Source organism: Festucalex cinctus, chromosome 2 (genome assembly GCF_051991245.1).
Source record: "Festucalex cinctus isolate MCC-2025b chromosome 2, RoL_Fcin_1.0, whole genome shotgun sequence".
Classification (NCBI taxonomy): Eukaryota; Metazoa; Chordata; class Actinopteri; order Syngnathiformes; family Syngnathidae; genus Festucalex; species Festucalex cinctus.
Genome location: NC_135412.1, coordinates 42560937 through 42588344, shown reverse-complemented (window position 1 = coordinate 42588344; position 27408 = coordinate 42560937). Strand labels below are relative to the sequence as shown.

The 27408-nt window shown below is 39.6% G+C and overlaps 1 protein-coding gene across 1 annotated transcript in view; it reads left to right on the top strand.

Moving 5' to 3' along the window:
• Positions 1 to 27408, top strand: part of LOC144013225 (uncharacterized) — a 41928-nt gene that overhangs the window by 13772 nt on the left and 748 nt on the right. The window contains exons 5-6 of the mRNA XM_077511821.1: positions 5214 to 5244; positions 27220 to 27299. Of these exons, the coding sequence (XP_077367947.1) occupies positions 5214 to 5244; positions 27220 to 27299 (111 nt within the window). The remainder of the gene's footprint in view (positions 1 to 5213; positions 5245 to 27219; positions 27300 to 27408) is intronic.

Sequence of the window (27408 nt, the reverse complement as noted above, 5' to 3'; positions counted from 1 at the left end):
TAAAGAAGCATTCCCATTTGTACGAAGCAGCGAGAGCTACGAAAATTTGTTGACATATGTAACAGCCCAAGATGTACAAAAAAGTCTCTTGGTGCCCTGTGCTAAACCCAACAGGAAGTCCCCCAGGGGCCGGGCATCACATTTTGAGCTAAAAAACTCCTCTTTAACAAAGCATACCCGGCTGTACGTTTCACCTAGAGTTACCAAAATTTGTAGAGGTATATAACAGCCCTCGAGGTACAAAAAACTCTTTTAGAACCATATGCTAAACCTAACAGGACGTCCGCCATTTTGATTTACTTTGGAATGTGTTGCCATTTTTTGGGCCATTTCATAGGGGTCATATTTTAACGAACTCCTCCAACAGAGTTTATCCGATCATCTTCAAACTTGGTGTGACTCATCTTAAGATGTTGAGGATGAAAAGTTATTGAAAGCTCTTTATTTCGTCGCACGCTGTTGTCGTGGCATGCACTTTTTGCAAAGGAAAAAAATCCTTCTTAATGAAGCATTCCCAGTTGTACGAAGTAGCTAGAGCTACAAAAATTTGTAGACATATGTAACAGCCCACAATGTACAAAAAAGTCTCTTGGTGCCATGTGCTAAACCCAACAGGAAGTCCCCCAGGGGCCGGGCATCACATTTTGAGCTAGAAAACTCCTCTTTAACGAAGCATTCCCGGTTGTACGTTTCACCTAGCGCATGATAATTTGCAGGCATACATAAGAGCCCACGATGTACAAAAAAGTCTCTTGGAACCATGTGCTAAACAAAACAGGAAGTCTGCCATTTTGATTTACGATGGGATTTGTTGCCATTTTTTGTGGCCTTTTTCAGGGGTCATATTTTAACGAACTCCTCGTACAAAGTTCATCCGACCGTCTTCAAACTTGGTGTGTTTCGTCTTAAGATGTTTAAGATGCAAAGTTATTGAAAGTTTTTTATTTTGTCGCGCGCTGCTGCTATAGCGATGCATTGTTTGCCAAGTAAAGTGCTGCTTTGTTTTTTTATCTATACATGTGTGAAAACTCATGAAACTTTGCAAACACATCAGACTTGTCATGAACATGAATTTTTAGAGATTTATTGTGCAATTTGCAATAAATAGCGCCCTCTAGACATTTTTATGAAGTATTTCCGATTGTATGATTCTGCTAGATTTGTGACAATTAGGACAGACCCCTATCAGCCTAATACCTACAAAAAAGTATTATGTAGCCATTTGCCAAACCAAAGAGGAAGTCCGCTATTTTGATTTTATTTTGGGAATTATACATCATTTTTGGCCTCTTTCATTAAACTTTGCACAGACAAGGCATGGAAAAAACTAACATTTTAAATGGTCCTTGTTCCATGTAACAGTGCCCCAACGTGCCAGTACCCTGATGTGCAAGTAACCCAACGTTGTGCTCAATAGCGTCCTCTATGCATTTTTATGGAGCATTTCCAATTGTATGATTCAAGCGATACACAACTAAAGATGACTTGACCTAGATTTGTGAAAACTGGGAGGCATACCTATTAGCTTAAGACCTACAAAAAGTATTCTGTAGCCGTATGCTAAACCTAAAAGGAAGTCCGCCATTTTGAATTTATTTTGGGAATTGCACACCATCTTTGGACTTTTACACTAACAAAGCTTGTCAAAAACATTTTAGATGGTCCTTGTCCGATTTGACAGTTCCCCAACGTGCCAGTACCCTGACGTGCAAGTACCCCAATGTGGCCCAGGTTGCGAGGGCCCTTTATAGCTGCTCGCAGCTCTAGTTATTCTTCTTATTCTTATTATTCTTCTCCGCAAACAATCGCATTTTTGAGACACTAAACGTGACCGAAAACTCACCAAACTTTACACGCACATCAGGCCTGGCGAAAAATTAGATATTTTAAAGTCGCCATACATGATAACAGAAAAATGGCTCCTTAGCGCCCCCTACATAGGTTAAACGGATCCCTGTCCCGCTACGATTGTCCGACGGCTATGGAAATTGTGTGGCACCTGTAGCACATCCCAATGAACAAAAACCTCTTTGAAGTGTGTACCCTAAAATAGACAGAAAGTGAGGTATGAGTATTTAAATGTCCAATTTTTGCCAATTTTTGCACATTTACAGGGGTCATACTTTTGCCCGCTTCTCCTACACGGTTAACCCGATTGACTTCAAACTTGGGATGGACCATCTCAACACCTGGGACAACATCATTGTGAAAAATGAAAAGTTTTTGATATAATATATGACGGCGGCGGCGCATCAAATTTAGAGTTTAAAAATTCTTACTTCACGAGGCATTGCCGGTTGTACGTTTAATCTAGAGCTACGAAAATTGGTACACATATGTAACAGACTATGACCTACAAAAAACTCTTTTTGAACCATATGCTAAACCTAACAGGAAGTCCACCATTTTGATTTATTTTGGAACGTGTTGCCATTTTTTTGGCCATTTCATTGGGGCCTTATTTTAACGAACTCCTCCTACAGTGTTTATCCGATCATCTTCAAACTTGGTGTGATTCATCTTAAGATGTTGAAGATGAAAAGTTATTGAAAGCTTTGTATTTCGTCGCACGCTGTTGTCATGGCATGCACTGTTTGCAAAGAAAAAAAAATATCCTTAAAGAAGCATTGCCAGTTGTACGAAGCAGCTAGAGCTACGAAAATTTGTAGACATATGTAACAGCCCAAGATGTACAAAAAAGTCTCTTGGTGCCCTGTGCTAAACCCAACAGGAAGTCCCCCAGGGGCCGGGCATCACATTTTGAGCTAAAAAAAACTCCTCTTTAACAAAGCATACCCGGCTGTACGTTTCACCTAGAGTTACCAAAATTTGTAGAGGTATATAACAGCCCTCGAGGTACAAAAAACTCTTTTTGAACCATATGCTAAACCTAACAGGACGTCCGCCATTTTGATTTACTTTGGAATGTGTTGCCATTTTTTTTGCCCATTTCATAGGGGTCATATTTTAACAAACTCCTCCTACAGAGTTTATCCGATCATCTTCAAACTTGGTGTGATTCATCTTAAGATGTTGAAAATGAAAAGTTATTGAAAGTTTTTTATTTCGTCACACGCTGTTATCGTGGCATGCACTTTTTGCAAAGGAAAAAAATCCTTCTTAATGAAGCATTCCCAGTTGTACGAAGTAGCAAGAGCTACAAAAATTTGTTGACATATGTAACAGCCCACAATGTACAAAAAAGTCTCTTGGTGCCATGTGCTAAACCCAACAGGAAGTCCCCCAGGGGCCGGGCATCACATTTTGAGCTAGAAAACTCCTCTTTAACGAAGCATTCCCGGTTGTACGTTTCACCTAGCGCGATGATAATTTGCAGGCATACATAAGAGCCCACGATGTACAAAAAAGTCTCTTGGAACCATGTGCTAAACCAAACAGGAAGTCCGCCATTTTGATTTATGATGGGATTTGTTGCCATTTTTTGTGGCCTTTTTCAGGGGTCATATTTTAACGAACCCCTCCTACAAAACTTATCCGACTGTCTTCAAACTTGGTATGTTTCATCTTAAGATGTTTAAGATGCAAAGTAATCGAAAGTTTTTTATTTTGTCACACGCTGTTGACATAGCAATGCATCGAATTGCACACCATATTTTGCGTTTTGATTAAACAGACAAAGCATTCCCGGTTGTACGTTTCACCTAAAGCTATGATAATTTGCAGGCAAACATAAGAGCTCAGGATGTACAAAAAAAGTCTCTTGGAGCCATATGCTAAACCAATCAGGAAGTCCACCATTTTGATTTACGTTTGGATTTGTAGCCATTTTTTGTGGCCTTTTTTAGGGGTCATATTTTAACGAACTCCTCCTACAAAATTTATCCGACTGTCTTTAAACTTGGTGTGCTTCATCTTAAGATGTTTAAGATGCAAAGTTATCGAAAGTTATTTATTTTGTCGCACGCCGTTGTCATGGCGATGCATTGTTTGCCAAGTAAAATGCTGCTTTTTTGTTTTGGTCTAAACATGTGCAAAAACTCATGAAACTTTACACACACATCAGGCTTGTCATCAGCATGAATATTTTAGAGATTTCTTATTCAATTTGCAATAAATGGTTCAATAGCGCCCTCTAGACATTTTTATGAAGCTTTTGCAAATGTTTTGTGTTTTATGATTCAGCTAGATTTGTAAAAATTGGGATACCTATCAGCCTAAGACTTACAAAAAGGTTTCTAAAGCCATATGCTGAATCAAAAAGGAAGTCTGCCATTTTGATTTACTTTGGTATTTGTAGCCATTTTTTGGGGCCTTTTATAGGGGTCATATTTTCAACAGAACTTATCAGATCGTCTTCATTCTTTGGCGTGTTTCATCTTAAGATATTTAAGATGAAAAGTTATTGAATTTTTTTATTTTGTCACACTCCTTTGCTGTAGAAATGCATTGTTTGTGAAGAAAAATGCTTTTTTGAGAGTCTAAATATGGGTGAAAACTCACAAAACTTTGCACACACACCAGACCTGTCTGGAACATGAATATTTTATTTAGAGATTTGTTGTGCAATTTGTAATAAATGGCTCAATAGCGCCCTCTAGACATTTTTATGAAGTCTTTCCGATTATATGATTCAGCTAGATGTGTGAATATTGGCAGGCATGCCGAATATATTCAAAAAGTATTCTATATAGCCATGTGCCAATCCATTTTGATTTTATTTTGTTAATTGTGCATCGTTTTTGGCCTTTCCATGAAACTTTAAAAACACAAAGCATGGCAAAACCGTTTACAATTTAGATGGTTTCCTATTTGACAGTACCCCAACATGCCAGTACCCCGACGTGCAAATACCCCAACGTGGCCCGGGTTGCGAGGGCCCTTTATAGCTGCTCGCAGCTCTAGTTATTATTATTCTTATTCTTATTATTCTTCTCCGCAAACAATCGCATTTTTGAGACACTAAACGTGACCGAAAACTCACCAAACTTTACACGCACATCAGGCCTGGCGAAAAATTTGATATTTAAAAGTCGCCATACATGATAACAGAAAAATGGCTCCTTAGCGCCCCCTACATAGGTTAAACGGATCCCTGTCCCGCTACGATTGTCCGACGGCTATGAAAATTGTGTGGCACCTGTAGCACATCCCAATGAACAAAAACCTCTTTGAAGTGTGTACCCTAAAATAGACAGAAAGTGAGGTATGAGTATTTAAATGTCCAATTTTTGCCAATTTTTGCACATTGACAGGGGTCATACTTTTGCCCGCTTCTCCTACACGGTTAACCCGATTGACTTCAAACTTGGGATGTACCATCTCAACACCTGGGACAACATCATTGTGAAAAATTAAAAGTTTTTGATATACTATATGACGGCGGCGGCGCATCAAATTTAGAGTATAAAAATTCTTACTTCACGAGGCATTGCCGGTTGTACGTTTAATCTAGAGCTACGAAAATTGGTACACATATGTAACAAACTATGACCTACAAAAAACTCTTTTTGAACCATATGCTAAACCTAACAGGAAGTCCACCATTTTGATTTATTTTGGAACGTGTTGCCATTTTTTTGGCCATTTCATTGGGGTCTTATTTTAACGAACTCCTCCTACAGTGTTTATCCGATCATCTTCAAACTTGGTGTGATTCATCTTAAGATGTTGAAGATGAAAAGTTATTGAAAGCTTTGTATTTCGTCGCACGCTGTTGTCATGGCATGCACTGTTTGCAAAGGAAAAAAAATATCCTGAAAGAAGCATTGCCAGTTGTACGAAGCAGCTAGAGCTACGAAAATTTGTAGACATATGTAACAGCCCAAGATGTACAAAAAAGTCTCTTGGTGCCCTGTGCTAAACCCAACAGGAAGTCCCCCAGGGGCCGGGCATCACATTTTGAGCTAAAAAAAAACTCCTCTTTAACAAAGCATACCCGGCTGTACGTTTCACCTAGAGTTACCAAAATTTGTAGAGGTATATAACAGCCCTCGAGGTACAAAAAACTCTTTTTGAACCATATGCTAAACCTAACAGGACGTCCGCCATTTTGATTTACTTTGGAATGTGTTGCCATTTTTTTTGGCCATTTCGTAGGGGTCTTATTTTAACGAACTCCTCCTACAGAGTTTACCCGATCATCGTCAAACTTGGTGTGACTCATCTTAATATGTTGAGGATGAAAAGTTATTGAAAGCTCTTTATTTCGTCGCACGCTGTTGTCGTGGCATGCACTTTTTGCAAAGGAAAAAAATCCTTCTTAATAAAGCATTCCCAGTTGTATGAAGCAGCTCGAGCTACAAAAATTTGTAGACATATGTAACAGCCCACAATGTACAAAAAAGTCTCTTGGTGCCATGTGCTAAACCCAACAGGAAGTCCCCCAGGGGCCGGGCATCACATTTTGAGCTAGAAAACTCCTCTTTAACGAAGCATTCCCGGTAGTACGTTTCACCTAGCGCTATGATAATTTGCAGGCATACATAAGAGCCCACGATGTACAAAAAAGTCTCTTGGAACCATGTGCTAAACCAAACAGGAAGTCCGCCATTTTGATTCACGATGGGATTTGTTGCCATTTTTTGTGGCCTTTTTCAGGGGTCATATTTTAACGAACTCCTCGTACAAAGTTCATCCGACCGTCTTCAAACTTGGTGTCTTTCATCGTAAGATGTTTAAGATGCAAAGTTATCGCAAGTTTTATTTTGTCGCACGCTGCTGCTATAGCGATGCATTGTTTGCCAAGTAAAGTGCTGCTTTGTTTTTTTATCTATACATGTGTGAAAACTCATGAAACTTTGCAAACACATCAGACTTGTCATGAACATGAATTTTTAGAGATTTATTGTGCAATTTGCAATAAATAGCGCCCTCTAGACATTTTTATGAAGTATTTCCGATTGTATGATTCTGCTAGATTTGTGAAAATTAGGACAGACCCCTATCAGCAGAATACCTACAAAAAAGTATTATGTAGCCATTTGCCAAACCAAAGAGGAAGTCCGCTATTTTGATTTTATTTTGGGAATTATACATAATTTTTGGCCTCTTTCATTAAACTTTGCACAAACAAGGCATGGAAAAAACTAACATTTTAAATGGTCCTTGTTCCATGTAACAGTACCCCAACGTGCCAGTACCCTGACGTGCAAGTAACCCAACGTTGTGCTCAATAGCGCCCTCTATGCATTTTTATGGAGCATTTCCAATTGTATGATTCAAGCGATACACAACTAAAGATGACTTGACCTAGATTTGTGAAAACTGGGAGGCATACCTATTAGCTTAAGACCTACAAAAAGTATTCTGTAGCCGTATGCTAAACCTAAAAGGAAGTCCGCCATTTTGAATTTATTTTGGGAATTGCACACCATCTTTGGCCTTTTGCACTCACAAAGCTTGTCAAAAACATTTTAGATGGTCCTTGTCCGATTTGACAGTACCCCAATGTGCCAGTACCCCGACGTGCAAGTACCCCAACGTGGCCCAGGTTGCGAGGGCCCTTTATAGCTGCTCGCAGCTCTAGTTATTATTATTCTTCTTTTTCTTTGTTATTATTCTTTTCCGCAAACAACCACATTTTTGAGGCACTAAACATGAACGAAAACTCACCAAACTTTACACGCAGATCGGGCCTGGCGAAAAATTTGATATTTTAAAGTCGCCATACATGATAACAGAAAAATGGCTCTGTAGCGCCACCTACATAGGTTTAACGGATCCCTGTCCCGCTACGATTGTCCTATGGCTATGAAAATTGTGTGGCACCTGTAGCACATCCAGATGAACAAAAAACTCTTTGATATGTGTACCCTAAAATAGACAGGAAATGAGGTATGAGTATTTGAATGTCCAATTTTGGCCCATTTTTGCACATTTACAGGGGTCATACTTTTGCCCGCTTCTCCTACACGGTTAACCCGATTGACTTCAAACTTGGGCTGTACCATCTCAACACCTGGGACAACATCATGGTAAAAAATCTAAAGTTTTTGACATACTATATGACGGTGGCGGGGCATCAAATTTACAGTTTCAAAATTCTTACTTAACAAAGCATTGCCGGTGGTACGTTTAATTGAGAGCCACGAAAATTGGTACACATATGTAACAGACTATGATCTACAAAAAAGCCTGTTGGTGCCATATGCTAAACCTAACAGGAAGTCCGCCAGAGGCGAGGCATCAAATTTTGTGTTTCAAAATTCTTATTTAATGAAGCATTCCCGGCTGTACATTTCACCTAGAGTTACCAACATTTGAAGACATATGTAACAGCCCTCAAGGTACAAAAAACTCTTTTTGAACCATATGCTAAACCGAACAGGAAGTCCGCCATTTTGATTTACTTTGGAACGTGTTGCCATTTTTTGGGCCATTTCATAGGGGTCTTATTTTAACGAACTCCTCCTACAGAGTTTATCCGATCATCTCCAAACTTGGTGTGATTCATCTTAAAATGTTGAAGATGAAAAGTTATTGAAAGCTTTTTATTTCGTCGCACGCTGTTGCCGTGGCATGCACAGTTTGCAAAGGAAAAAATTCCCTCTTAATGAAGCATTCCCAGTTGTACGAAGCAGCTAGAGCTACGAAAATTTGGAGACAAATTTAACAGCCCACGATGTACAAAAAAGTCTCTTGGTGCCATGTGCTAAACCCAACAGGAAGTCCCGTAGGGGCCGGTCATCACATTTTGAGGTAAAAAACTCCTCTTTAACGAAGCATTCCCGGTTGTACGTTTCACCTAGCGCTATGATAATTTAGAGGCATACATAAGAGCCCACGATGTACAAAAAAAGTCTCTTGGAACCATCTGCTAAACCAAACAGGAAGTCCGCCATTTTGATTTACGTTGGGATTTGTAGCCATTTTTTGTGGCCTTTTTTAGGGGTCATATTTTAACGAACTCCTCCTACAAAATTTATCCGACTGTCTTCAAACTTGGTGTGCTTCATCTTAAGATGTTTAAGATACAAAGTTATCGAAAGTTATTTATTTTGGCGCACGCCGTTTCATGGCGATGCATTGTTTGCCAAGTAAAATGCTGCTTTTTTTTTTTGTCTAAACGTGCAAAAACTCATGAAACTTTACACACACATCAGGCTTGTCATAAGCATGAATATTTTAGAGATTTCTTATTAAATTTGCAATAAATGCTTCAATAGCGCCCTCTAGACATTTTTATGAAGTCTTTCCGATTATATGATTCAGCTAGATGTGTGAATATTGGCAGGCATGCCTAATATATTCAAAAAGTATTCTATATAGCCATGTGCCAATCCATTTTGATTTTATTTTGTTAATTGTGCATCATTTTTGGCCTTTCCATGAAACTTTACAAACACAAAGCATGGCAAAAACGTTTACAATTTAGATGGTTTCCTATTTGACAGTACCCCAACATGCCAGTACCCCGACGTGCAAATACCCCAACGTGGCCCGGGTTGCGAGGGCCCTTTATAGCTGCTCGCAGCTCTAGTTAGGGCCCGAGCAGCGACCGCTGCGAGGTCCCTATTGTTCCTGAAGGAATTCTTATTATTATTCTTCTTCTTCTTTTTCTTTGTTATTATTCTTTTCCTGCGAGGTCCCTATTGTTCCTGAAGGAATTCTTATTATTATTCTTCTTCTTCTTTTTCTTTGTTATTATTCTTTTCCGCAAACAATCGCATTTTTGAGACGCTAAACGTGAACGAAAACTCACCAAACTTTACACGCACATCAGGCCTGGCGAAAAATTTGATATTTTAAAGTCGCCATACATGATAACAGAAAAATGGCTCCATAGCGCCACCTACATAGGTTAAACGGATCCCTGTCCCGCTACGATTGTCCTATGGCGACGAAAATTGTGTGGCACCCGTAGCACATCCAGATGAACAAAAACCTCTTTGATGTGTGTACCCTAAAATAGACAGAAAGTGAGGTATGATCATCTGAATGTCCAATTTTGGCCCAGTTTTGCACATTTACAGGGGTCATACTTTTGCCCGCTTCTCCTACACGGTTAACCCGATTGACTTCAAACTTGGGATGGACCATCTCAACACCTGGGACAACATCATTGTAAAAAATCTAAAGTTTTTGATATACTATATGACGGCGGCGAAGCATCAAATTTAGAGTTTAAAAATTCTTACTTCACGAAGCATTGCCGGTTGTACGTTTAATCTAGAGCTACGAAAATTGGTACACATATGTAACAGGCTATGACCTACAAAAAACTCTTTTTGAACCATATGCTAAACTTCACAGGAAGTCCGCCATTTTGATTTATTTTGGAACGTGTTGCCATTTTTTTGGCCATTTCATTGGGGTCTTATTTTAACGAACTCCTCCTACAGTGTTTATCCGATCATCTTCAAACTTGGTGTGATTCATCTTAAGATGTTGAAGATGAAAAGTTATTGAAAGCTTTGTATTTCGTCGCACGCTGTTGTCATGGCATGCACTGTTTGCAAAGGAAAAAAAATATCCTTAAAGAAGCATTCCCATTTGTACGAAGCAGGAAGAGCTACGAAAATTTGTAGACATATGTAACAGCCCAAGATGTACAAAAAAAGTCTCTTGGTGCCCTGTGCTAAGCCCAACAGGAAGTCCCCCAGGGGCCGGGCATCACATTTTGAGCTAAAAAACTCCTCTTTAACAAAGCATACCCGGCTGTACGTTTCACCTAGAGTTACCAAAATTTGTAGAGGTATATAACAGCCCTCGAGGTACAAAAAACTCTTTTTGAACCATATGCTAAACCTAACAGGACGTCCGCCATTTTGATTTACTTTGGAATGTGTTGCCATTTTTTGGGCCATTTCGTAGGGGTCTTATTTTAACGAACTCCTCCTACAGAGTTTATCCGATCATCTTCAAACTTGGTGTGACTCATCTTAAGATGTTGAGGATGAAAAGTTATTGAAAGCTCTTTATTTCGTCGCACGCTGTTGTCGTGGCATGCACTTTTTGCAAAGGAAAAAAATCCTTCTTAATGAAGCATTCCCAGTTGTACGAAGTAGCTAGAGCTACAAAAATTTGTAGACATATGTAACAGCCCACAATGTACAAAAAAGTCTCTTGGTGCCATGTGCTAAACCCAACAGGAAGTCCCCCAGGGGCCGGGCATCACATTTTGAGCTAGAAAACTCCTCTTTAACGAAGCATTCCCGGTTGTACGTTTCACCTAGCGCGATGATAATTTGCAGGCATACATAAGAGCCCACGATGTACAAAAAAAGTCTCTTGGAACCATGTGCTAAACCAAACAGTAAGTCCGCCATTTTGATTTACGATGGGATTTGTTGCCATTTTTTGTGGCCTTTTTCAGGGGTCATATTTTAACGAACTCCTCGTACAAAGTTCATCCGACCGTCTTCAAACTTGGTGTGTTTCATCTTAAGATGTTTAAGATGCAAAGTTATCGAAAGTTTTTTATTTTGTCGCACGCTGCTGCTATAGCGATGCATTGTTTGCCAAGTAAAGTGCTGCTTTGTTTTTTTATCTATACATGTGTGAAAACTCATGAAACTTTGCAAACACATCAGACTTGTCATGAACATGAATTTTTAGAGATTTATTGTGCAATTTGCAATAAATAGCGCCCTCTAGACATTTTTATGAAGTATTTCCGATTGTATGATTCTGCTAGATTTGTGAAAATTAGGACAGACCCCTATCAGCCTAATACCTACAAAAAAGTATTATGTAGCCATTTGCCAAACCAAAGAGGAAGTCCGCTATTTTGATTTTATTTTGGGAATTATACATAATTTTTGGCCTCTTTCATTAAACTTTGCACAAACAAGGCATGGAAAAAACTAACATTTTAAATGGTCCTTGTTCCATGTAACAGTACCCCAACGTGCCAGTACCCTGACGTGCAAGTAACCCAACGTTGTGCTCAATAGCGCCCTCTATGCAATTTTATGGAGCATTTCCAATTGTATGATTCAAGCGATACACAACTAAAGATGACTTGACCTAGATTTGTGAAAACTGGGAGGCATACCTATTAGCTTAAGACCTACAAAAAGTATTCTGTAGCCGTATGCTAAACCTAAAAGGAAGTCCGCCATTTTGAATTTATTTTGGGAATTGCACACCATCTTTGGCCTTTTGCACTCACAAAGCTTGTCAAAAACATTTTAGATGGTCCTTGTCCGATTTGACAGTACCCCAACGTGCCAGTACCCCGACGTGCAAGTACCCCAACGTGACCCAGGTTGCGAGGGCCCTTTATAGCTGCTCGCAGCTCTAGTTAGGGCCCGAGCAGCGACCGCTGCGAGGTCCCTATTGTTCCTGAAGGAATTCTTATTAGGGCCCGAGCAGCGGCGGCGGCGGTGCCGCTGCGAGGCCCTATTGTTTTTGTAGGAATTCTTATTATTATTATTATTATTATTATTATTATTATTATTATTCTCCGCAAACGATCACATTTTTGAGACACTAAACGTGACCGAAAACTCACCAAACTTTACACGCACATCAGGCCTGGCGAAAAATTTGATATTTTAAAGTCGCCATACATGATAACAGAAAAATGGCTCCTTAGCGCCCCCTACATAGGTTAAACGGATCCCTGTCCCGCTACGATTGTCCGACGGCTATGAAAATTGTGTGGCACCTGTAGCACATCCCAATGAACAAAAACCTCTTTGAAGTGTGTACCCTAAAATAGACAGAAAGTGAGGTATGAGTATTTAAATGTCCAATTTTTGCCAATTTTTGCACATTTACAGGGGTCATACTTTTGCCCGCTTCTCCTACACGGTTAACCCGATTGACTAAAAACTTGGGATGTACCATCTCAACACCTGGGACAACATCATTGTGAAAAATGAAAAGTTTTTGATATACTATATGACGACGGCGGCGCATCAAATTTAGAGTTTAAAAATTCTTACGTCACGAAGCATTGCCGGTTGTACGTTTAATCTAGAGCTACGAAAATTGGTACACATATGTAACAGGCTATGACCTACAAAAAACTCTTTTTGAACCATATGCTAAACCTAACAGGAAGTCCACCATTTTGATTTATTTTGGAACGTGTTGCCATTTTTTTGGCCATTTCATTGGGGTCTTATTTTAACGAACTCCTCCTACAGTGTTTATCCGATCATCTTCAAACTTGGTGTGATTCATCCTAAGATGTTGAAGATGAAAAGTTATTGAAAGCTTTGTATTTCGTCGCACGCTGTTGTCATGGCATGCACTGTTTTTAAAGGAAAAAAAATATCCTTAAAGAAGCATTCCCATTTGTACGAAGCAGCTAGAGCTACGAAAATTTGTAGACATATGTAACAGCCCAAGATGTACAAAAAAGTCTCTTGGTGCCCTGTGCTAAACCCAACAGGAAGTCCCCCAGGGGCCGGGCAGCACATTTTGAGCTAAAAAACTCCTCTTTAACAAAGCATACCCGGCTGTACGTTTCACATAGAGTTACCAACATTTGTAGAGGTATATAACAGCCCTCGAGGTACAAAAAACTCTTTTTGAACCATATGCTAAACCTAACAGGACGTCCGCCATTTTGATTTACTTTGGAATGTGTTGCCATTTTTTTTGGCCATTTCATAGGGGTCATATTTTAACAAACTCCTCCTACAGAGTTTATCCGATCATCTTCAAACTTGGTGTGATTCATCTTAAGATGTTGAAAATGAAAAGTTATTGAAAGTTTTTTATTTCGTCACACGCTGTTGTCGTGGCATGCACTTTTTGCAAAGGAAAAAATTCCTTCTTAATGAAGCATTCCCAGTTGTACGAAGCAGCTAGAGCGACGAAAAATTGTAGACATATGTAACAGCCCAGGATGTACAAAAAAGTCTCTTGGTGCCATGTGCTAAACCCAACAGGAAGTCCCCGAGGGGCCGGGCATCACATTTTGAGCTAAAAAACTCCTCTTTAACGAAGCATTCCCGGTTGTACGTTTCACCTAGCGCTATGATAATTTGCAGGCATACAAAAGAGCCCATGATGTACAAAAAAGTCTCTTGGAACCATGTGCTAAACCAAACAGGAAGTCTGCCATTTTGATTTATGATGGGATTTGTTGCCATTTTTTGTGGCCTTTTTCAGGGGTCATATTTTAACGAACCCCTCCTACAAAATTTATCCGACTGTCTTCAAACTTGGTGTGTTTCATCTTAAGATGTTTAAGATGCAAAGTAATCGAAAGTTTTTTATTTTGTAACACGCTGTTGCCATAGCAATGCATTGTTTGTCGAGTGCTGCTTTTTTTTTTTATATACACATGAAAACTCATGAAACTTTGCAAACACATCAGACTTGTCATGAACATGAATTTTCAGAGATTTATTGTGCAATTTGCAATAAATAGCGCCATCTAGACATTTTTATGAAGCATTTCCGATTGTATGATTATGCTAGACCTACAAAAAAGTATTATGTAGCCATTTGCCAAACCAAAGAGGAAGTCCGCTATTTTGATTTTATTTTGGGAATTATACATCATTTTTGGCCTCTTTCATTAAACTTTGCACAGACAAGGCATGGAAAAAACTAACATTTTAAATGGTCCTTGTTCCATGTAACAGTTGTCAAGTGCTGCTTTTTTTTTTTTTTATACACATGAAAACTCATGAAACTTTGCAAACACATCAGACTTGTCATGAACATGAATTTTCAGAGATTTATTGTGCAATTTGCAATAAATAGCGCCCTCTAGACATTTTTATGAAGCATGTCCGATTGGATGATTATGCTAGACCTACAAAAAAGTATTATGTAGCCATTTGCCAAACCAAAGAGGAAGTCCGCTATTTTGATTTTATTTTGGGAATTATACATAATTTTTGGCCTTTTTCATTAAACTTTGCACAGACAAGGCATGGAAAAAACTAACATTTTAAATGGTCCTTGTTCCATGTAACAGTACCCCAACGTGCCAGTACCCTGACGTGCAAGTAACCCAACGTTGTGCTCAATAGCGCCCTCTATGCATTTTTATGGAGCATTTCCAATTGTATGATTCAAGCGATACACAACTAAAGATGACTTGACCTAGATTTGTGAAAACTGGGAGGCATACCTATTAGCTTAAGACCTACAAAAAGTATTCTGTAGCCGTATGCTAAACCTAAAAGGAAGTCCGCCATTTTGAATTTATTTTGGGAATTGCGCACCATATTTTGCGTTTTGATTAAACTTTGCACACACAAGGCTTGTCAAAAATATTTTAGATGGTCCTTGTCCTATTTGACAGTACCCCAACGTGCCAGGACCCCGACGTGCAAGTACCCCAACGTGGCCCGGGTTGCGAGGGCCCTTTATAGCTGCTCGCAGCTCTAGTTATTCTTCTTCTTCTTTTTCTTTGTTATTATTCTTTTCCGCAAACAACCACATTTTTGAGGCACTAAACATGAACGAAAACTCACCAAACTTTACACGCAGATCGGGCCTGGCGAAAAATTTGATATTTTAAAGTCGCCATACATGATAACAGAAAAATGGCTCTGTAGCGCCACCTACATAGGTTTAACGGATCCCTGTCCCGCTACGATTGTCCTATGGCTACGAAAATTGTGTGGCACCTGTAGCACATCCAGATGAACAAAAAACTCTTTGATATGTGTACCCTAAAATAGACAGGAAATGAGGTATGAGTATTTGAATGTCCAATTTTGGCCCATTTTTGCACATTTACAGGGGTCATACTTTTGCCCGCTTCTCCTACACGGTTAACCCGATTGACTTCAAACTTGGGCTGTACCATCTCAACACCTGGGACAACATCATGGTAAAAAATCTAAAGTTTTTGACATACTATATGACGGTGGCGGGGCATCAAATTTACAGTTTCAAAATTCTTACTTAACAAAGCATTGCCGGTGGTACGTTTAATTGAGAGCCACGAAAATTGGTACACATATGTAACAGACTATGATCTACAAAAAAGCCTGTTGGTGCCATATGCTAAACCTAACAGGAAGTCCGCCAGAGGCGAGGCATCAAATTTTGTGTTTCAAAATTCTTATTTAATGAAGCATTCCCGGCTGTACATTTCACCTAGAGTTACCAACATTTGAAGACATATGTAACAGCCCTCAAGGTACAAAAAACTCTTTTTGAACCATATGCTAAACCGAACAGGAAGTCCGCCATTTTGATTTACTTTGGAACGTGTTGCCATTTTTTGGGCCATTTCATAGGGGTCTTATTTTAACGAACTCCTCCTACAGAGTTTATCCGATCATCTCCAAACTTGGTGTGATTCATCTTAAAATGTTGAAGATGAAAAGTTATTGAAAGCTTTTTATTTCGTCGCACGCTGTTGCCGTGGCATGCACAGTTTGCAAAGGAAAAAATTCCCTCTTAATGAAGCATTCCCAGTTGTACGAAGCAGCTAGAGCTACGAAAATTTGGAGACAAATTTAACAGCCCACGATGTACAAAAAAGTCTCTTGGTGCCATGTGCTAAACCCAACAGGAAGTCCCGTAGGGGCCGGTCATCACATTTTGAGGTAAAAAACTCCTCTTTAACGAAGCATTCCCGGTTGTACGTTTCACCTAGCGCTATGATAATTTAGAGGCATACATAAGAGCCCACGATGTACAAAAAAAGTCTCTTGGAACCATCTGCTAAACCAAACAGGAAGTCCGCCATTTTGATTTACGTTGGGATTTGTAGCCATTTTTTGTGGCCTTTTTTAGGGGTCATATTTTAACGAACTCCTCCTACAAAATTTATCCGACTGTCTTCAAACTTGGTGTGCTTCATCTTAAGATGTTTAAGATACAAAGTTATCGAAAGTTTTTTATTTTGTCGCACGCCGTTTCATGGCGATGCATTGTTTGCCAAGTAAAATGCTGCTTTTTTTTTTTTTTGTCTAAACGTGCAAAAACTCATGAAACTTTACACACACATCAGGCTTGTCATAAGCATGAATGTTTTAGAGATTTCTTATTAAATTTGCAATAAATGCTTCAATAGCGCCCTCTAGACATTTTTATGAAGTCTTTCCGATTATATGATTCAGCTAGATGTGTGAATATTGGCAGGCATGCCTAATATATTCAAAAAGTATTCTATATAGCCATGTGCCAATCCATTTTGATTTTATTTTGTTAATTGTGCATCATTTTTGGCCTTTCCATGAAACTTTACAAACACAAAGCATGGCAAAAACGTTTACAATTTAGATGGTTTCCTATTTGACAGTACCCCAACATGCCAGTACCCCGACGTGCAAATACCCCAACGTGGCCCGGGTTGCGAGGGCCCTTTATAGCTGCTCGCAGCTCTAGTTCTGATTATTATTATTCTCCGCAAACAATCGCATTTTTGAGACGCTAAACGTGAACGAAAACTCACCAAACTTTACACGCACATCAGGCCTGCCGAAAAATTTGATATTTTAAAGTCACCATACATGATAACAGAAAAATGGCTCCATAGCGCCACCTACATAGGTTAAACGGATCCCTGTCCCGCTACGATTGTCCTATGGCGACGAAAATTGTGTGGCACCCGTAGCACATCCAGATGAACAAAAACCTCTTTGATGTGTGTACCCTAAAATAGACAGAAAGTGAGGTATGATCATCTGAATGTCCAATTTTGGCCCAGTTTTGCACATTTACAGGGGTCATACTTTTGCCCGCTTCTCCTACACGGTTAACCCGATTGACTTCAAACTTGGGATGGACCATCTCAACACCTGGGACAACATCAATGTAAAAAATCTAAAGTTTTTGATATACTATATGATGGCGGCGACGCATCAAATTTAGAGTTTAAAAATTCTTACTTCACGAAGCATTGCCGGTTGTACGTTTAATCTAGAGCTACGAAAATTGGTACACATATGTAACAGGCTATGACCTACAAAAAAGTCTTTTTGAAGCATATGCTAAACCTGACAGGAAGTCCACCATTTTGATTTATTTTGGAACGTGTTGCCATATTTTTGGCCATTTCATTGGGGTCTTATTTTAACGAACTCCTCCTACAGTGTTTATCTGATCATCTTCAAACTTGGTGTGATTCATCTTAAGATGTTGAAGATGAAAAGTTATTGAAAGCTTTGTATTTCGTCGCACACTGTTGTCATGGCATGCACTGTTTGCAAAGAAAAAAAAAAATCCTTAAAGAAGCATTCCCATTTGTACGAAGCAGCGAGAACTACGAAAATTTGTAGACATATGTAACAGCCCAAGATGTACAAAAAAGTCTCTTGGTGCCCTGTGCTAAACCCAACAGGAAGTCCCCCAGGGGCCGGGCATCACATTTTGAGCTAAAAAACTCCTCTTTAACAAAGCATACCCGGCTGTACGTTTCACCTAGAGTTACCAAAATTTGTAGAGGTATATAACAGCCCTCGAGGTACAAAAAACTCTTTTTGAACCATATGCTAAACCTAACAGGATGTCCGCCATTTTGATTTACTTTGGAATGTGTTGCCATTTTTTTGGGCCATTTCATAGGGGTCATATTTTAACAAACTCCTCCTACAGAGTTTATCCGATCATCTTCAAACTTGGTGTGATTCATCTTAAGATGTTGAAAATGAAAAGTTATTGAAAGCTTTTTATTTCGTCACACGCTGTTGTCGTGGCATGCACTTTTTGCAAAGGAAATTTTTTTTTATTAATGAAGCATTCCCAGTTGTACGAAGCAGCTAGAGCGACGAAAAATTGTAGACATATGTAACAGTCCAGGATGTACAAAAAAGTCTCTTGGTGCCATGTGCTTAACCTAACAGGAAGTCCCCCAGGGGCCGGGCATCACATTTTGAGCTAAAAAACTCCTCTTTAACGAAGCATTCCCGGTTGTACGTTTCACCTAGCGCTATGATAATTTGCAGGCATACATAAGAGCCCATGATGTACAAAAAAGTCTCTTGGACCCATGTGCTAAACCAAACAGGAAGTCTGCCATTTTGATTTATGATGGGATTTGTTGCCATTTTTTGTGGCCTTTTTCAGGGGTCATATTTTAACGAACCCCTCCTACAAAATTTATCCGACTGTCTTCAAACTTGGTGTGTTTCATCTTAAGATGTTTAAGATGCAAAGTAATCGAAAGTTTTTTATTTTGTAACACGCTGTTGCCATAGCAATGCATTGTTTGTCAAGTGCTGCTTTTTTTTTTATATACACATGAAAACTCATGAAACTTTGCAAACACATCAGACTTGTCATGAACATGAATTTTCAGAGATTTATTGTGCAATTTGCAATAAATAGCGCCCTCTAGACATTTTTATGAAGCATTTCCGATTGTATGATTATGCTAGACCTACAAAAAAGTATTATGTAGCCATTTGCCAAACCAAAGAGGAAGTCCGCTATTTTGATTTTATTTTGGGAATTATACATCATTTTTGGCCTTTTTCATTAAACTTTGCACAGACAAGGCATGGAAAAAACTAACATTTTAAATGGTCCTTGTTCCATGTAACAGTTGTTAAATGCTGCTTTTTTTTTTTTTTTATACACATGAAAACTCATGAAACTTTGCAAACACATCAGACTTGTCATGAACATGAATTTTTAGAGATTTATTGTGCAATTTGCAATAAATAGCGCCCTCTAGACATTTTTATGAAGCATTTCCGATTGTATGATTATGCTAGACCTACAAAAAAGTATTATGTAGCCATTTGCCAAACCAAAGAGGAAGTCCGCTATTTTGATTTTATTTTGGGAATTATACATCATTTTTGGCCTTTTTCATTAAACTTTGCACAGACAAGGCATGGAAAAAACTAACATTTTAAATGGTCCTTGTTCCATGTAACAGTACCCCAACGTGCCAGTACCCTGACGTGCAAGTAACCCAACGTTGTGCTCAATAGCGCCCTCTATGCATTTTTATGGAGCATTTCCAATTGTATGATTCAAGCGATACACAACTAAAGATGACTTGACCAAGATTTATGAAAAATGGGAGGCATACCTATTAGCTTAAGACCTACAAAAGGTATTCTGTAGCCGTATGCTAAACCGAAAAGGAAGTCCACCATTTTGAATTTATTTTGGGAATTGCACACCATATTTCGCGTTTTGATTAAACTTTGCACACACAAGGCTTGTCAAAAACATTTTAGATGGTCCTTGTCCTATTTGACAGTACCCCAACGTGCCAGTACCCCGACGTGCAAGTACCCCAACGTGGCCCGGGTTGCGAGGGCCCTTTATAGCTGCTCGCAGCTCTAGTTCTTCTTCTTCTTCTTCTTCTTCTTCTTTTTCTTTGTTATTATTCTTTTCCGCAAACAACCACATTTTTGAGGCACTAAACATGAACGAAAACTCACCAAACTTTACACGCAGATCGGGCCTGGCGAAAAATTTGATATTTTAAAGTCGCCATACATGATAACAGAAAAATGGCTCTGTAGCGCCACCTACATAGGTTTAACGGATCCCTGTCCCGCTACGATTGTCCTATGGCTACGAAAATTGTGTGGCACCTGTAGCACATCCAGATGAACAAAAACCTCTTTGATATGTGTACCCTAAAATAGACAGGAAGTGAGGTATGAGTATTTGAATGTCCAATTTTGGCCCATTTTTGCACATTTACATGGGTCATACTTTTGCCCGCTTCTCCTACACGGTTAACCCGATTGACTTCAAACTTGGGCTGTACCATCTCAACACCTGGGACAACATCATGGTAAAAAATCTAAAGTTTTTGACATACTATATGACGGTGGCGGGGCATCAAATTTACAGTTTCAAAATTCTTACTTAACAAAGCATTGCCGGTGGTACGTTTAATTGAGAGCCACGAAAATTGGTACACATATGTAACAGACTATGATCTACAAAAAAGCCTGTTGGTGCCATATGCTAAACTTAACAGGAAGTCCGCCAGAGGCGAGGCATCAAATTTTGTGTTTCTTTTCTTATTTAATGAAGCATTCCCGGCTGTACATTTCACCTAGAGTTACCAACATTTGAAGACATATGTAACAGCCCTCAAGGTACAAAAACCATATGCTAAACCGAACAGGAAGTCCGCCATTTTGATTTACTTTGGAACGTGTTGCCATTTTTTGGGCCATTTCATAGGGGTCTTATTTTAACGAACTCCTCCTACAGAGTTTATCCGATCATCTCCAAACTTGGTGTGATTCATCTTAAAATGTTGAAGATGAAAAGTTATTGAAAGCTTTTTATTTCGTCGCATGCTGTTGCCGTGGCATGCACAGTTTGCAAAGGAAAAAATTCCCTCTTAATGAAGCATTCCCAGTTGTACGAAGCAGCTAGAGCTACGAAAATTTGGAGACAAATTTAACAGCCCACGATGTACAAAAAAAGTCTCTTGGTGCCATGTGCTAAACCCAACAGGAAGTCCCGTAGGGGCCGGTCATCACATTTTGAGGTAAAAAACTCCTCTTTAACGAAGCATTCCCGGTTGTACGTTTCACCTAGCGCTATGATAATTTAGAGGCATACATAAGAGCCCACGATGTACAAAAAAGTCTCTTGGAACCATCTGCTAAACCAAACAGGAAGTCCGCCATTTTGATTTACGTTGGGATTTGTAGCCATTTTTTGTGGCCTTTTTTAGGGGTCATTTTTAACGAACTCCTCCTACAAAATTTATCCGACTGTCTTCAAACTTGGTGTGCTTCATCTTAAGATGTTTAAGATACAAAGTTATCGAAAGTTATTTATTTTGTCACACGCTGTTTCATGGCGATGGATTGTTTGCCAAGTAAAATGCTGCTTTTTTTTTTTTGGTCTAAACATGTGCAAAAACTCATGAAACTTTACACACACATCAGGCTTGTCATAAGCATGAATATTTTAGAGATTTCTTATTAAATTTGCAATAAATGCTTCAATAGCGCCCTCTAGACATTTTTATGAAGTCTTTCCGATTATATGATTCAGCTAGATGTGTGAATATTGGCAGGCATGCCTAATATATTCAAAAAGTATTCTATATAGCCATGTGCCAATCCATTTTGATTTTATTTTGTTAATTGTGCATCATTTTTGGCCTTTCCATGAAACTTTACAAACACAAAGCATGGCAAAAACGTTTAAAATTTAGATGGTTTCCTATTTGACAGTACCCCAACATGCCAGTACGCCGACGTGCAAATACCCCAACGTGGCCCGGGTTGCGAGGGCCCTTTATAGCTGCTCGCAGCTCTAGTTTATTTTATTATCTGTTCTCATTGCTGCTGGACATGTAAATTTCCCAAAGGGAGCCATCCCAAAGGGATCAATAAAGTCAAGTTTAAAGCTTATACCCAAGTACTGTGCATTGCTTTGCAACGGGACAAGACAAGAAACAAGTGTTTTCTGCTCATCTTCTAAGGACGTGCATGTCACCGTTTAAAACGTCATCCATCCAACCATCTTCACCCTTATCCTTGCTTGGGTCAATACTCGTGCTTTAAAAATATGACCATGTGGGGATGCAGTCCAGCAGGCATATTTAACATTCACCTTGCCTGAAATTGCATCCCCATGCATCTTTGGTTAGGATGCTCATGGGGACTTCAAATTCACCCCACTTACTCTTAGTAGTCCCCTGGGCCTCCCCTGAAAAGCATGTGAGGATTGGACAAACAGAAATGGATTTAGGGGGGGGGATGCATAATCAGGCAACCTGGGAAAAACGCATTGCCTGGAATTGCATCCCCATGCATATCTGGTTAGGATGCTCATGGGGACTTCGAATTCACCCCACTTACTCTTGCTAGTCCCCTGGGCCTCCCCTGAAAAGCATGTGAGGATTGGACAAACAGAAATGGATTTAGGGGGGGGGATGCATAATCAGGCAACCTGGGAAAAACGCATTGCCTGGAATTGCATCCCCATGCATATCTGGCTAGGATGCTCATGGGGACTTCAAATTCACCCCACTTACTCTTGCTCGTCCCCTGGGCCTCCCCTGAAAAGCATGTGAGGATTGGACAAACAGAAATTGTTTTAGGGGGGGGATGCATAATCAGGCAACCTGGGAAAAACGCACTGCCTGGAATTGCATCCCCATGCATATTTGGTTAGGATGCTCATGGGGACTTCAAATTCACCCCACTTACTCTTAGTAGTCCCCTGGGCCTCCCCTGAAAAGCATGTGAGGATTGGACAAACAGAAATGGATTTAGGGGGGGGATGCATAATCAGGCAACCTGGGAAAAACGCATTGCCTGGAATTGCATCCCCATGCATATCTGGCTAGGATGCTCATGGGGACTTCAAATTCACCCCACTTACTCTTGCTCGTCCCCTGGGCCTCCCCTGAAAAGCATGTGAGGATTGGACAAACAGAAATTGTTTTAGGGGGGGGATGCATAATCAGGCAACCTGGGAAAAACGCACTGCCTGGAATTGCATCCCCATGCATATCTGGTTAGGATGCTCATGGGGACTTCAAATTCACCCCACTTACTCTTGCTAGTCCCCTGGGCCTCCCCTGAAAAGCATGTGAGGATTGGACAAACAGAAATTGTTTTAGGGGGGGGATGCATAATCAGGCAACCTGGGAAAAACGCACTGCCTGGAATTGCATCCCCATGCATATCTGGTTAGGATGCTCATGGGGACTTCAAATTCACCCCACTTACTCTTGCTAGTCCCCTGGGCCGCCCCTGAAAAGCATGCGAGGATTGGACAAACAGAAATTGTTTTAGGGGGGGGGGTGCATAATCAGGCAACCTGGGAAAAACGCACTGCCTGGAATTGCATCCCCATGCTTATCTGGTTAGGATGCTCGTAGGGACTTCAAATTCACCCCACTTACTCTTGCTAGTTCCCTGGGCCTCCCCTGAAAAGCATGTGAGGATTGGACAAACAGAAATTGTTTTAGGGGGGGGATGCATAATCAGGCAACCTGGAAAAAACGCACTGCCTGGAATTGCATCCCCATGCATATCTGGTTAGGATGCTCATGGGGACTTCAAATTCACCCCACTTACTCTTGCTAGTCCCCTGGGCCGCCCCTGAAAAGCATGTGAGGATTGGACAAACAGAAATGGATTTGTTTTCTCATCTCAGGCAAGATGGATTGCTCGCCCTACCTATTTCTACTAATCTACACTGTCCCCAGCTCATTCTATACGAGTTTATGTCCATGACTTTCCACACAAAGTTTACCCATTTATAATCAAGTCTAAATATGCTACTTCATTAAAAAGGGCCAATAATAACAATAGCAACAGCACTCATACTTTATATATATTACATAAATAAAACACAATATTTTAATCAACAACAATGTAAAAAAAAAGTACAATAAAGTGATTACAAAGCAATTGAAAACAATTACTAATGTTCATTTCGAAAATAAAGTTAACAAAGTATTTGTTTACGCAAAAAAAATAAATGCTAAAAAAGAAAATAATGAAGTGTCCAAGTCTCAGGTGAATTATTCGCATGCAGGGCACTGGTAATCTGCCTTGGTATCAGGAGTCCCGACACACCCATGGTGAAACCACCTTTTGCACATGTCACAGCAAATCTTAAAAGAGACAGAAAGTGAAATGTAAAAGTAATCTAGATACAATCTATAATCTTTTGGGAGCCATAGTCATATACAATAGTACTTTGAAAATCACAGCAGCTATGATTAGAAGTAGTACATTTATAAACTCAACTGAACTTTATTTATAAGGCATTTTAAAACAAACATTGCTGTACACAAAGTGCTGTACACGGGTGTGCCCCTGGCGGAACCCAGGAGCAAAACAAGATGGAACCCATGCCCATATGAAAACCCACATGGGGCCCAACTGGACATGTTGGCTGGGTCGTTAAGAAATTTCAACTCCACTTAATGTTGATTTAATTTCAACAATAATATCACTTTCGGAACTTTTACATTTTGCATGCTTACCCAAAGATCATTAGCGTCATCGTTCTCCTTCAACCCACAATAATGACACAGGTTGCTAAGATCATCTGTTAAGACAAGGAGTATAAGTCTTCATTATTCACTACCAAATTAAAAGAAAAAAATTGCTAAAATCTAAAAACCCTTCTGTACTGTGTATTTTCTCTGGCCGCCCTGATTATTTAATCTTAATTCTATCATCAATCTTGTATTTAGCTGTTTAATCAAGTTTGTCACTAACATCATTTGAGCTGGGACATTACTGGAAAAAAAAAGTCACATTTTAGAAATGTTTTTAAAATTAATAAAGTGATGTTTAAAAATCAACCTATTTCCCAATAAACTGATAGAGACTTTTTTTTTGGTATAAAGTTATTAAAAAACAAAAACAAAAAAAAAACAGACAAAAAGAACGACCGCTCCCCATCCTCAAGGACCTCTTCCAAACACTTGAGAACCCATTCCACATATGCACCACTGTTTTTAATTTTTGAATTGAAACAATGTACATGTCGGGCTATTTCAGAAGTGAACTAAGAGTTTGGTGCTATGTTTTACAGTATATTCAACTGTGATAAATCTATTATTGTAACGACTCAGCTGAGTCAATAAAGAATAGATCCCAAAACTGCAGGCTCGGAGGAGGAAAACTTCCTCGATTTATTCTTTTGGAAAAACCGAAAGCACAGCTTGCGCGCAGGCAAGACAACGAAATCTTCAGCGGTGCCCCTGCACACAGGCGAGGGACACGGCAGTAACAAAAGACACTTGCAAAAGGCAAGGAAGAATTGGGAAACACAAAACTCCCGCAAAAGGCAGGGAACACGAATGTAACATAAAGCGCTTGCAACTGCAAGGAAAACTAACATAATCAAAATCGCTTGCAAACGGCAAGGAGAACTAACGTAACAAAAAACACTTGCTAACAGCAAGGACTAGAAAAATATAAATCACTTGCACCCGGCAAGGACGACACGAAATGTACACGGAATCAATCAACACGAGTATAACAACAAAAGGCGACGCGGAAATACACACGTGAATACAAGTAAACTAAAGACGACGGCAGATTCAAAAAACTTTACCAACAGGGAAACGCGGAGAACACTTGGACACGAAGATGAGCAAATAATAATCTGACGACGTGCTGTGTTCCTCGGAGTCCTTTTAAAGCTTTGATTGTCAATGCGCTGCAGGTGCGGAGCTGGGGAACGCCCCCCTCGTTGCAGGCACTGGAACACACACACACATACACAAGCACAACAGGCTGAGAACCGAACCATGACAATTATCTGTTATGGGTCATTTAAACTAATAGTGATTGATTTATTACTGTTTAAACATGAGGTAATTAACATTGATCATGTAAGAAGAACATTCACCAGATTCTCGAAGGAGGCGGGTGGCTATATCTTGCCTCATCCTGTTCACTGCTGTGATTGTGGTCTTCATGTTGACTGTTTGTTGGTTTGTTAATATTTTCTCTGCAAACTGAAGACAATTATAGTTATTACAGTATATGTGTTAAGATGGATACATAAATGAGTGAGATGCAGATATCCATGCATTAAATAGAACAACATAAATAAACGTTTGTCACTACATCAAATTAACAGTTATTTTATGATGAGTGTCACAAACAGCTATAGTCCTGTCAGAATACAGTCTAACAGATTTTGGTTTTAATTTAAAAATAGTAAATGACCTTTAGGTTGTATAAATTCTTTCAGCGGTGTGTTGCGTACTCACTTTTAAGGCCAGGACACCACATGAGGTGCCATCTTGTTGGCGTGCATGAGGCAGGGTGCTATAAGCCCACCTCGATACATTGCAGCCTTTTTTGCGCATAAAGGCCCTATGAAGAAAATATTTGAAACTATATTTATATCTGTTGCATTCTCATTCAACAGATCATAGACCTGCCTACTGTCTGACACTGTAGTTAGTACGTTCTGTGTATCAGAAGACATCATTTTTAGAAAAAGTATTACCTTGTTGACTCCTGGCACCGCTTAATGTTGCTGTGAGACTCCCCCAATGGATCAATAAAAAGGCATCTCTTGTCATGTGGGTACATGACCTTTTTATTTTTAACACAGAAAAAGTTAATTAGGCATCTTTACTAAAAACTGGGTGTGCATATGTAAATATTTTATATGTCAAAAATTGCATTTGAATGGGAGATCAAGACAAAAACAAGTAGCTAGATGGCCTTCATAACCATTGATGCACCTCATAAAGAAACCATATTTATACTGCACTTCACATCTCACCGTCAACATCCAGTGGTGGTGGTCGTTCACTATTCCAATGATGACAGAGTATGCCATAGCATCGAGCTGAAGGTAGAAAACAGTTATGAAAACCAACAGCATAATCACAGAAAAAACTTCCAGTGACATAAAAGTCCACTACATACAGTCCTGAGTCTTGGCGACTTTCCTTGCCAGATTGCCGTCATCGAGAAGCTATCAATGACAGCAGCCACATCTTCATTGCACTTATTGTATTCCCGCACAAGAAGAGTCAGGTAAGCATTGATTACCTATGAAAAAGAAAAATCGTGTGTGAGGCATGCAGTTTAATATGCTGTTGACTGAGTCACTGTTACAGTATTCTATAAGGAGGATAAGATACCA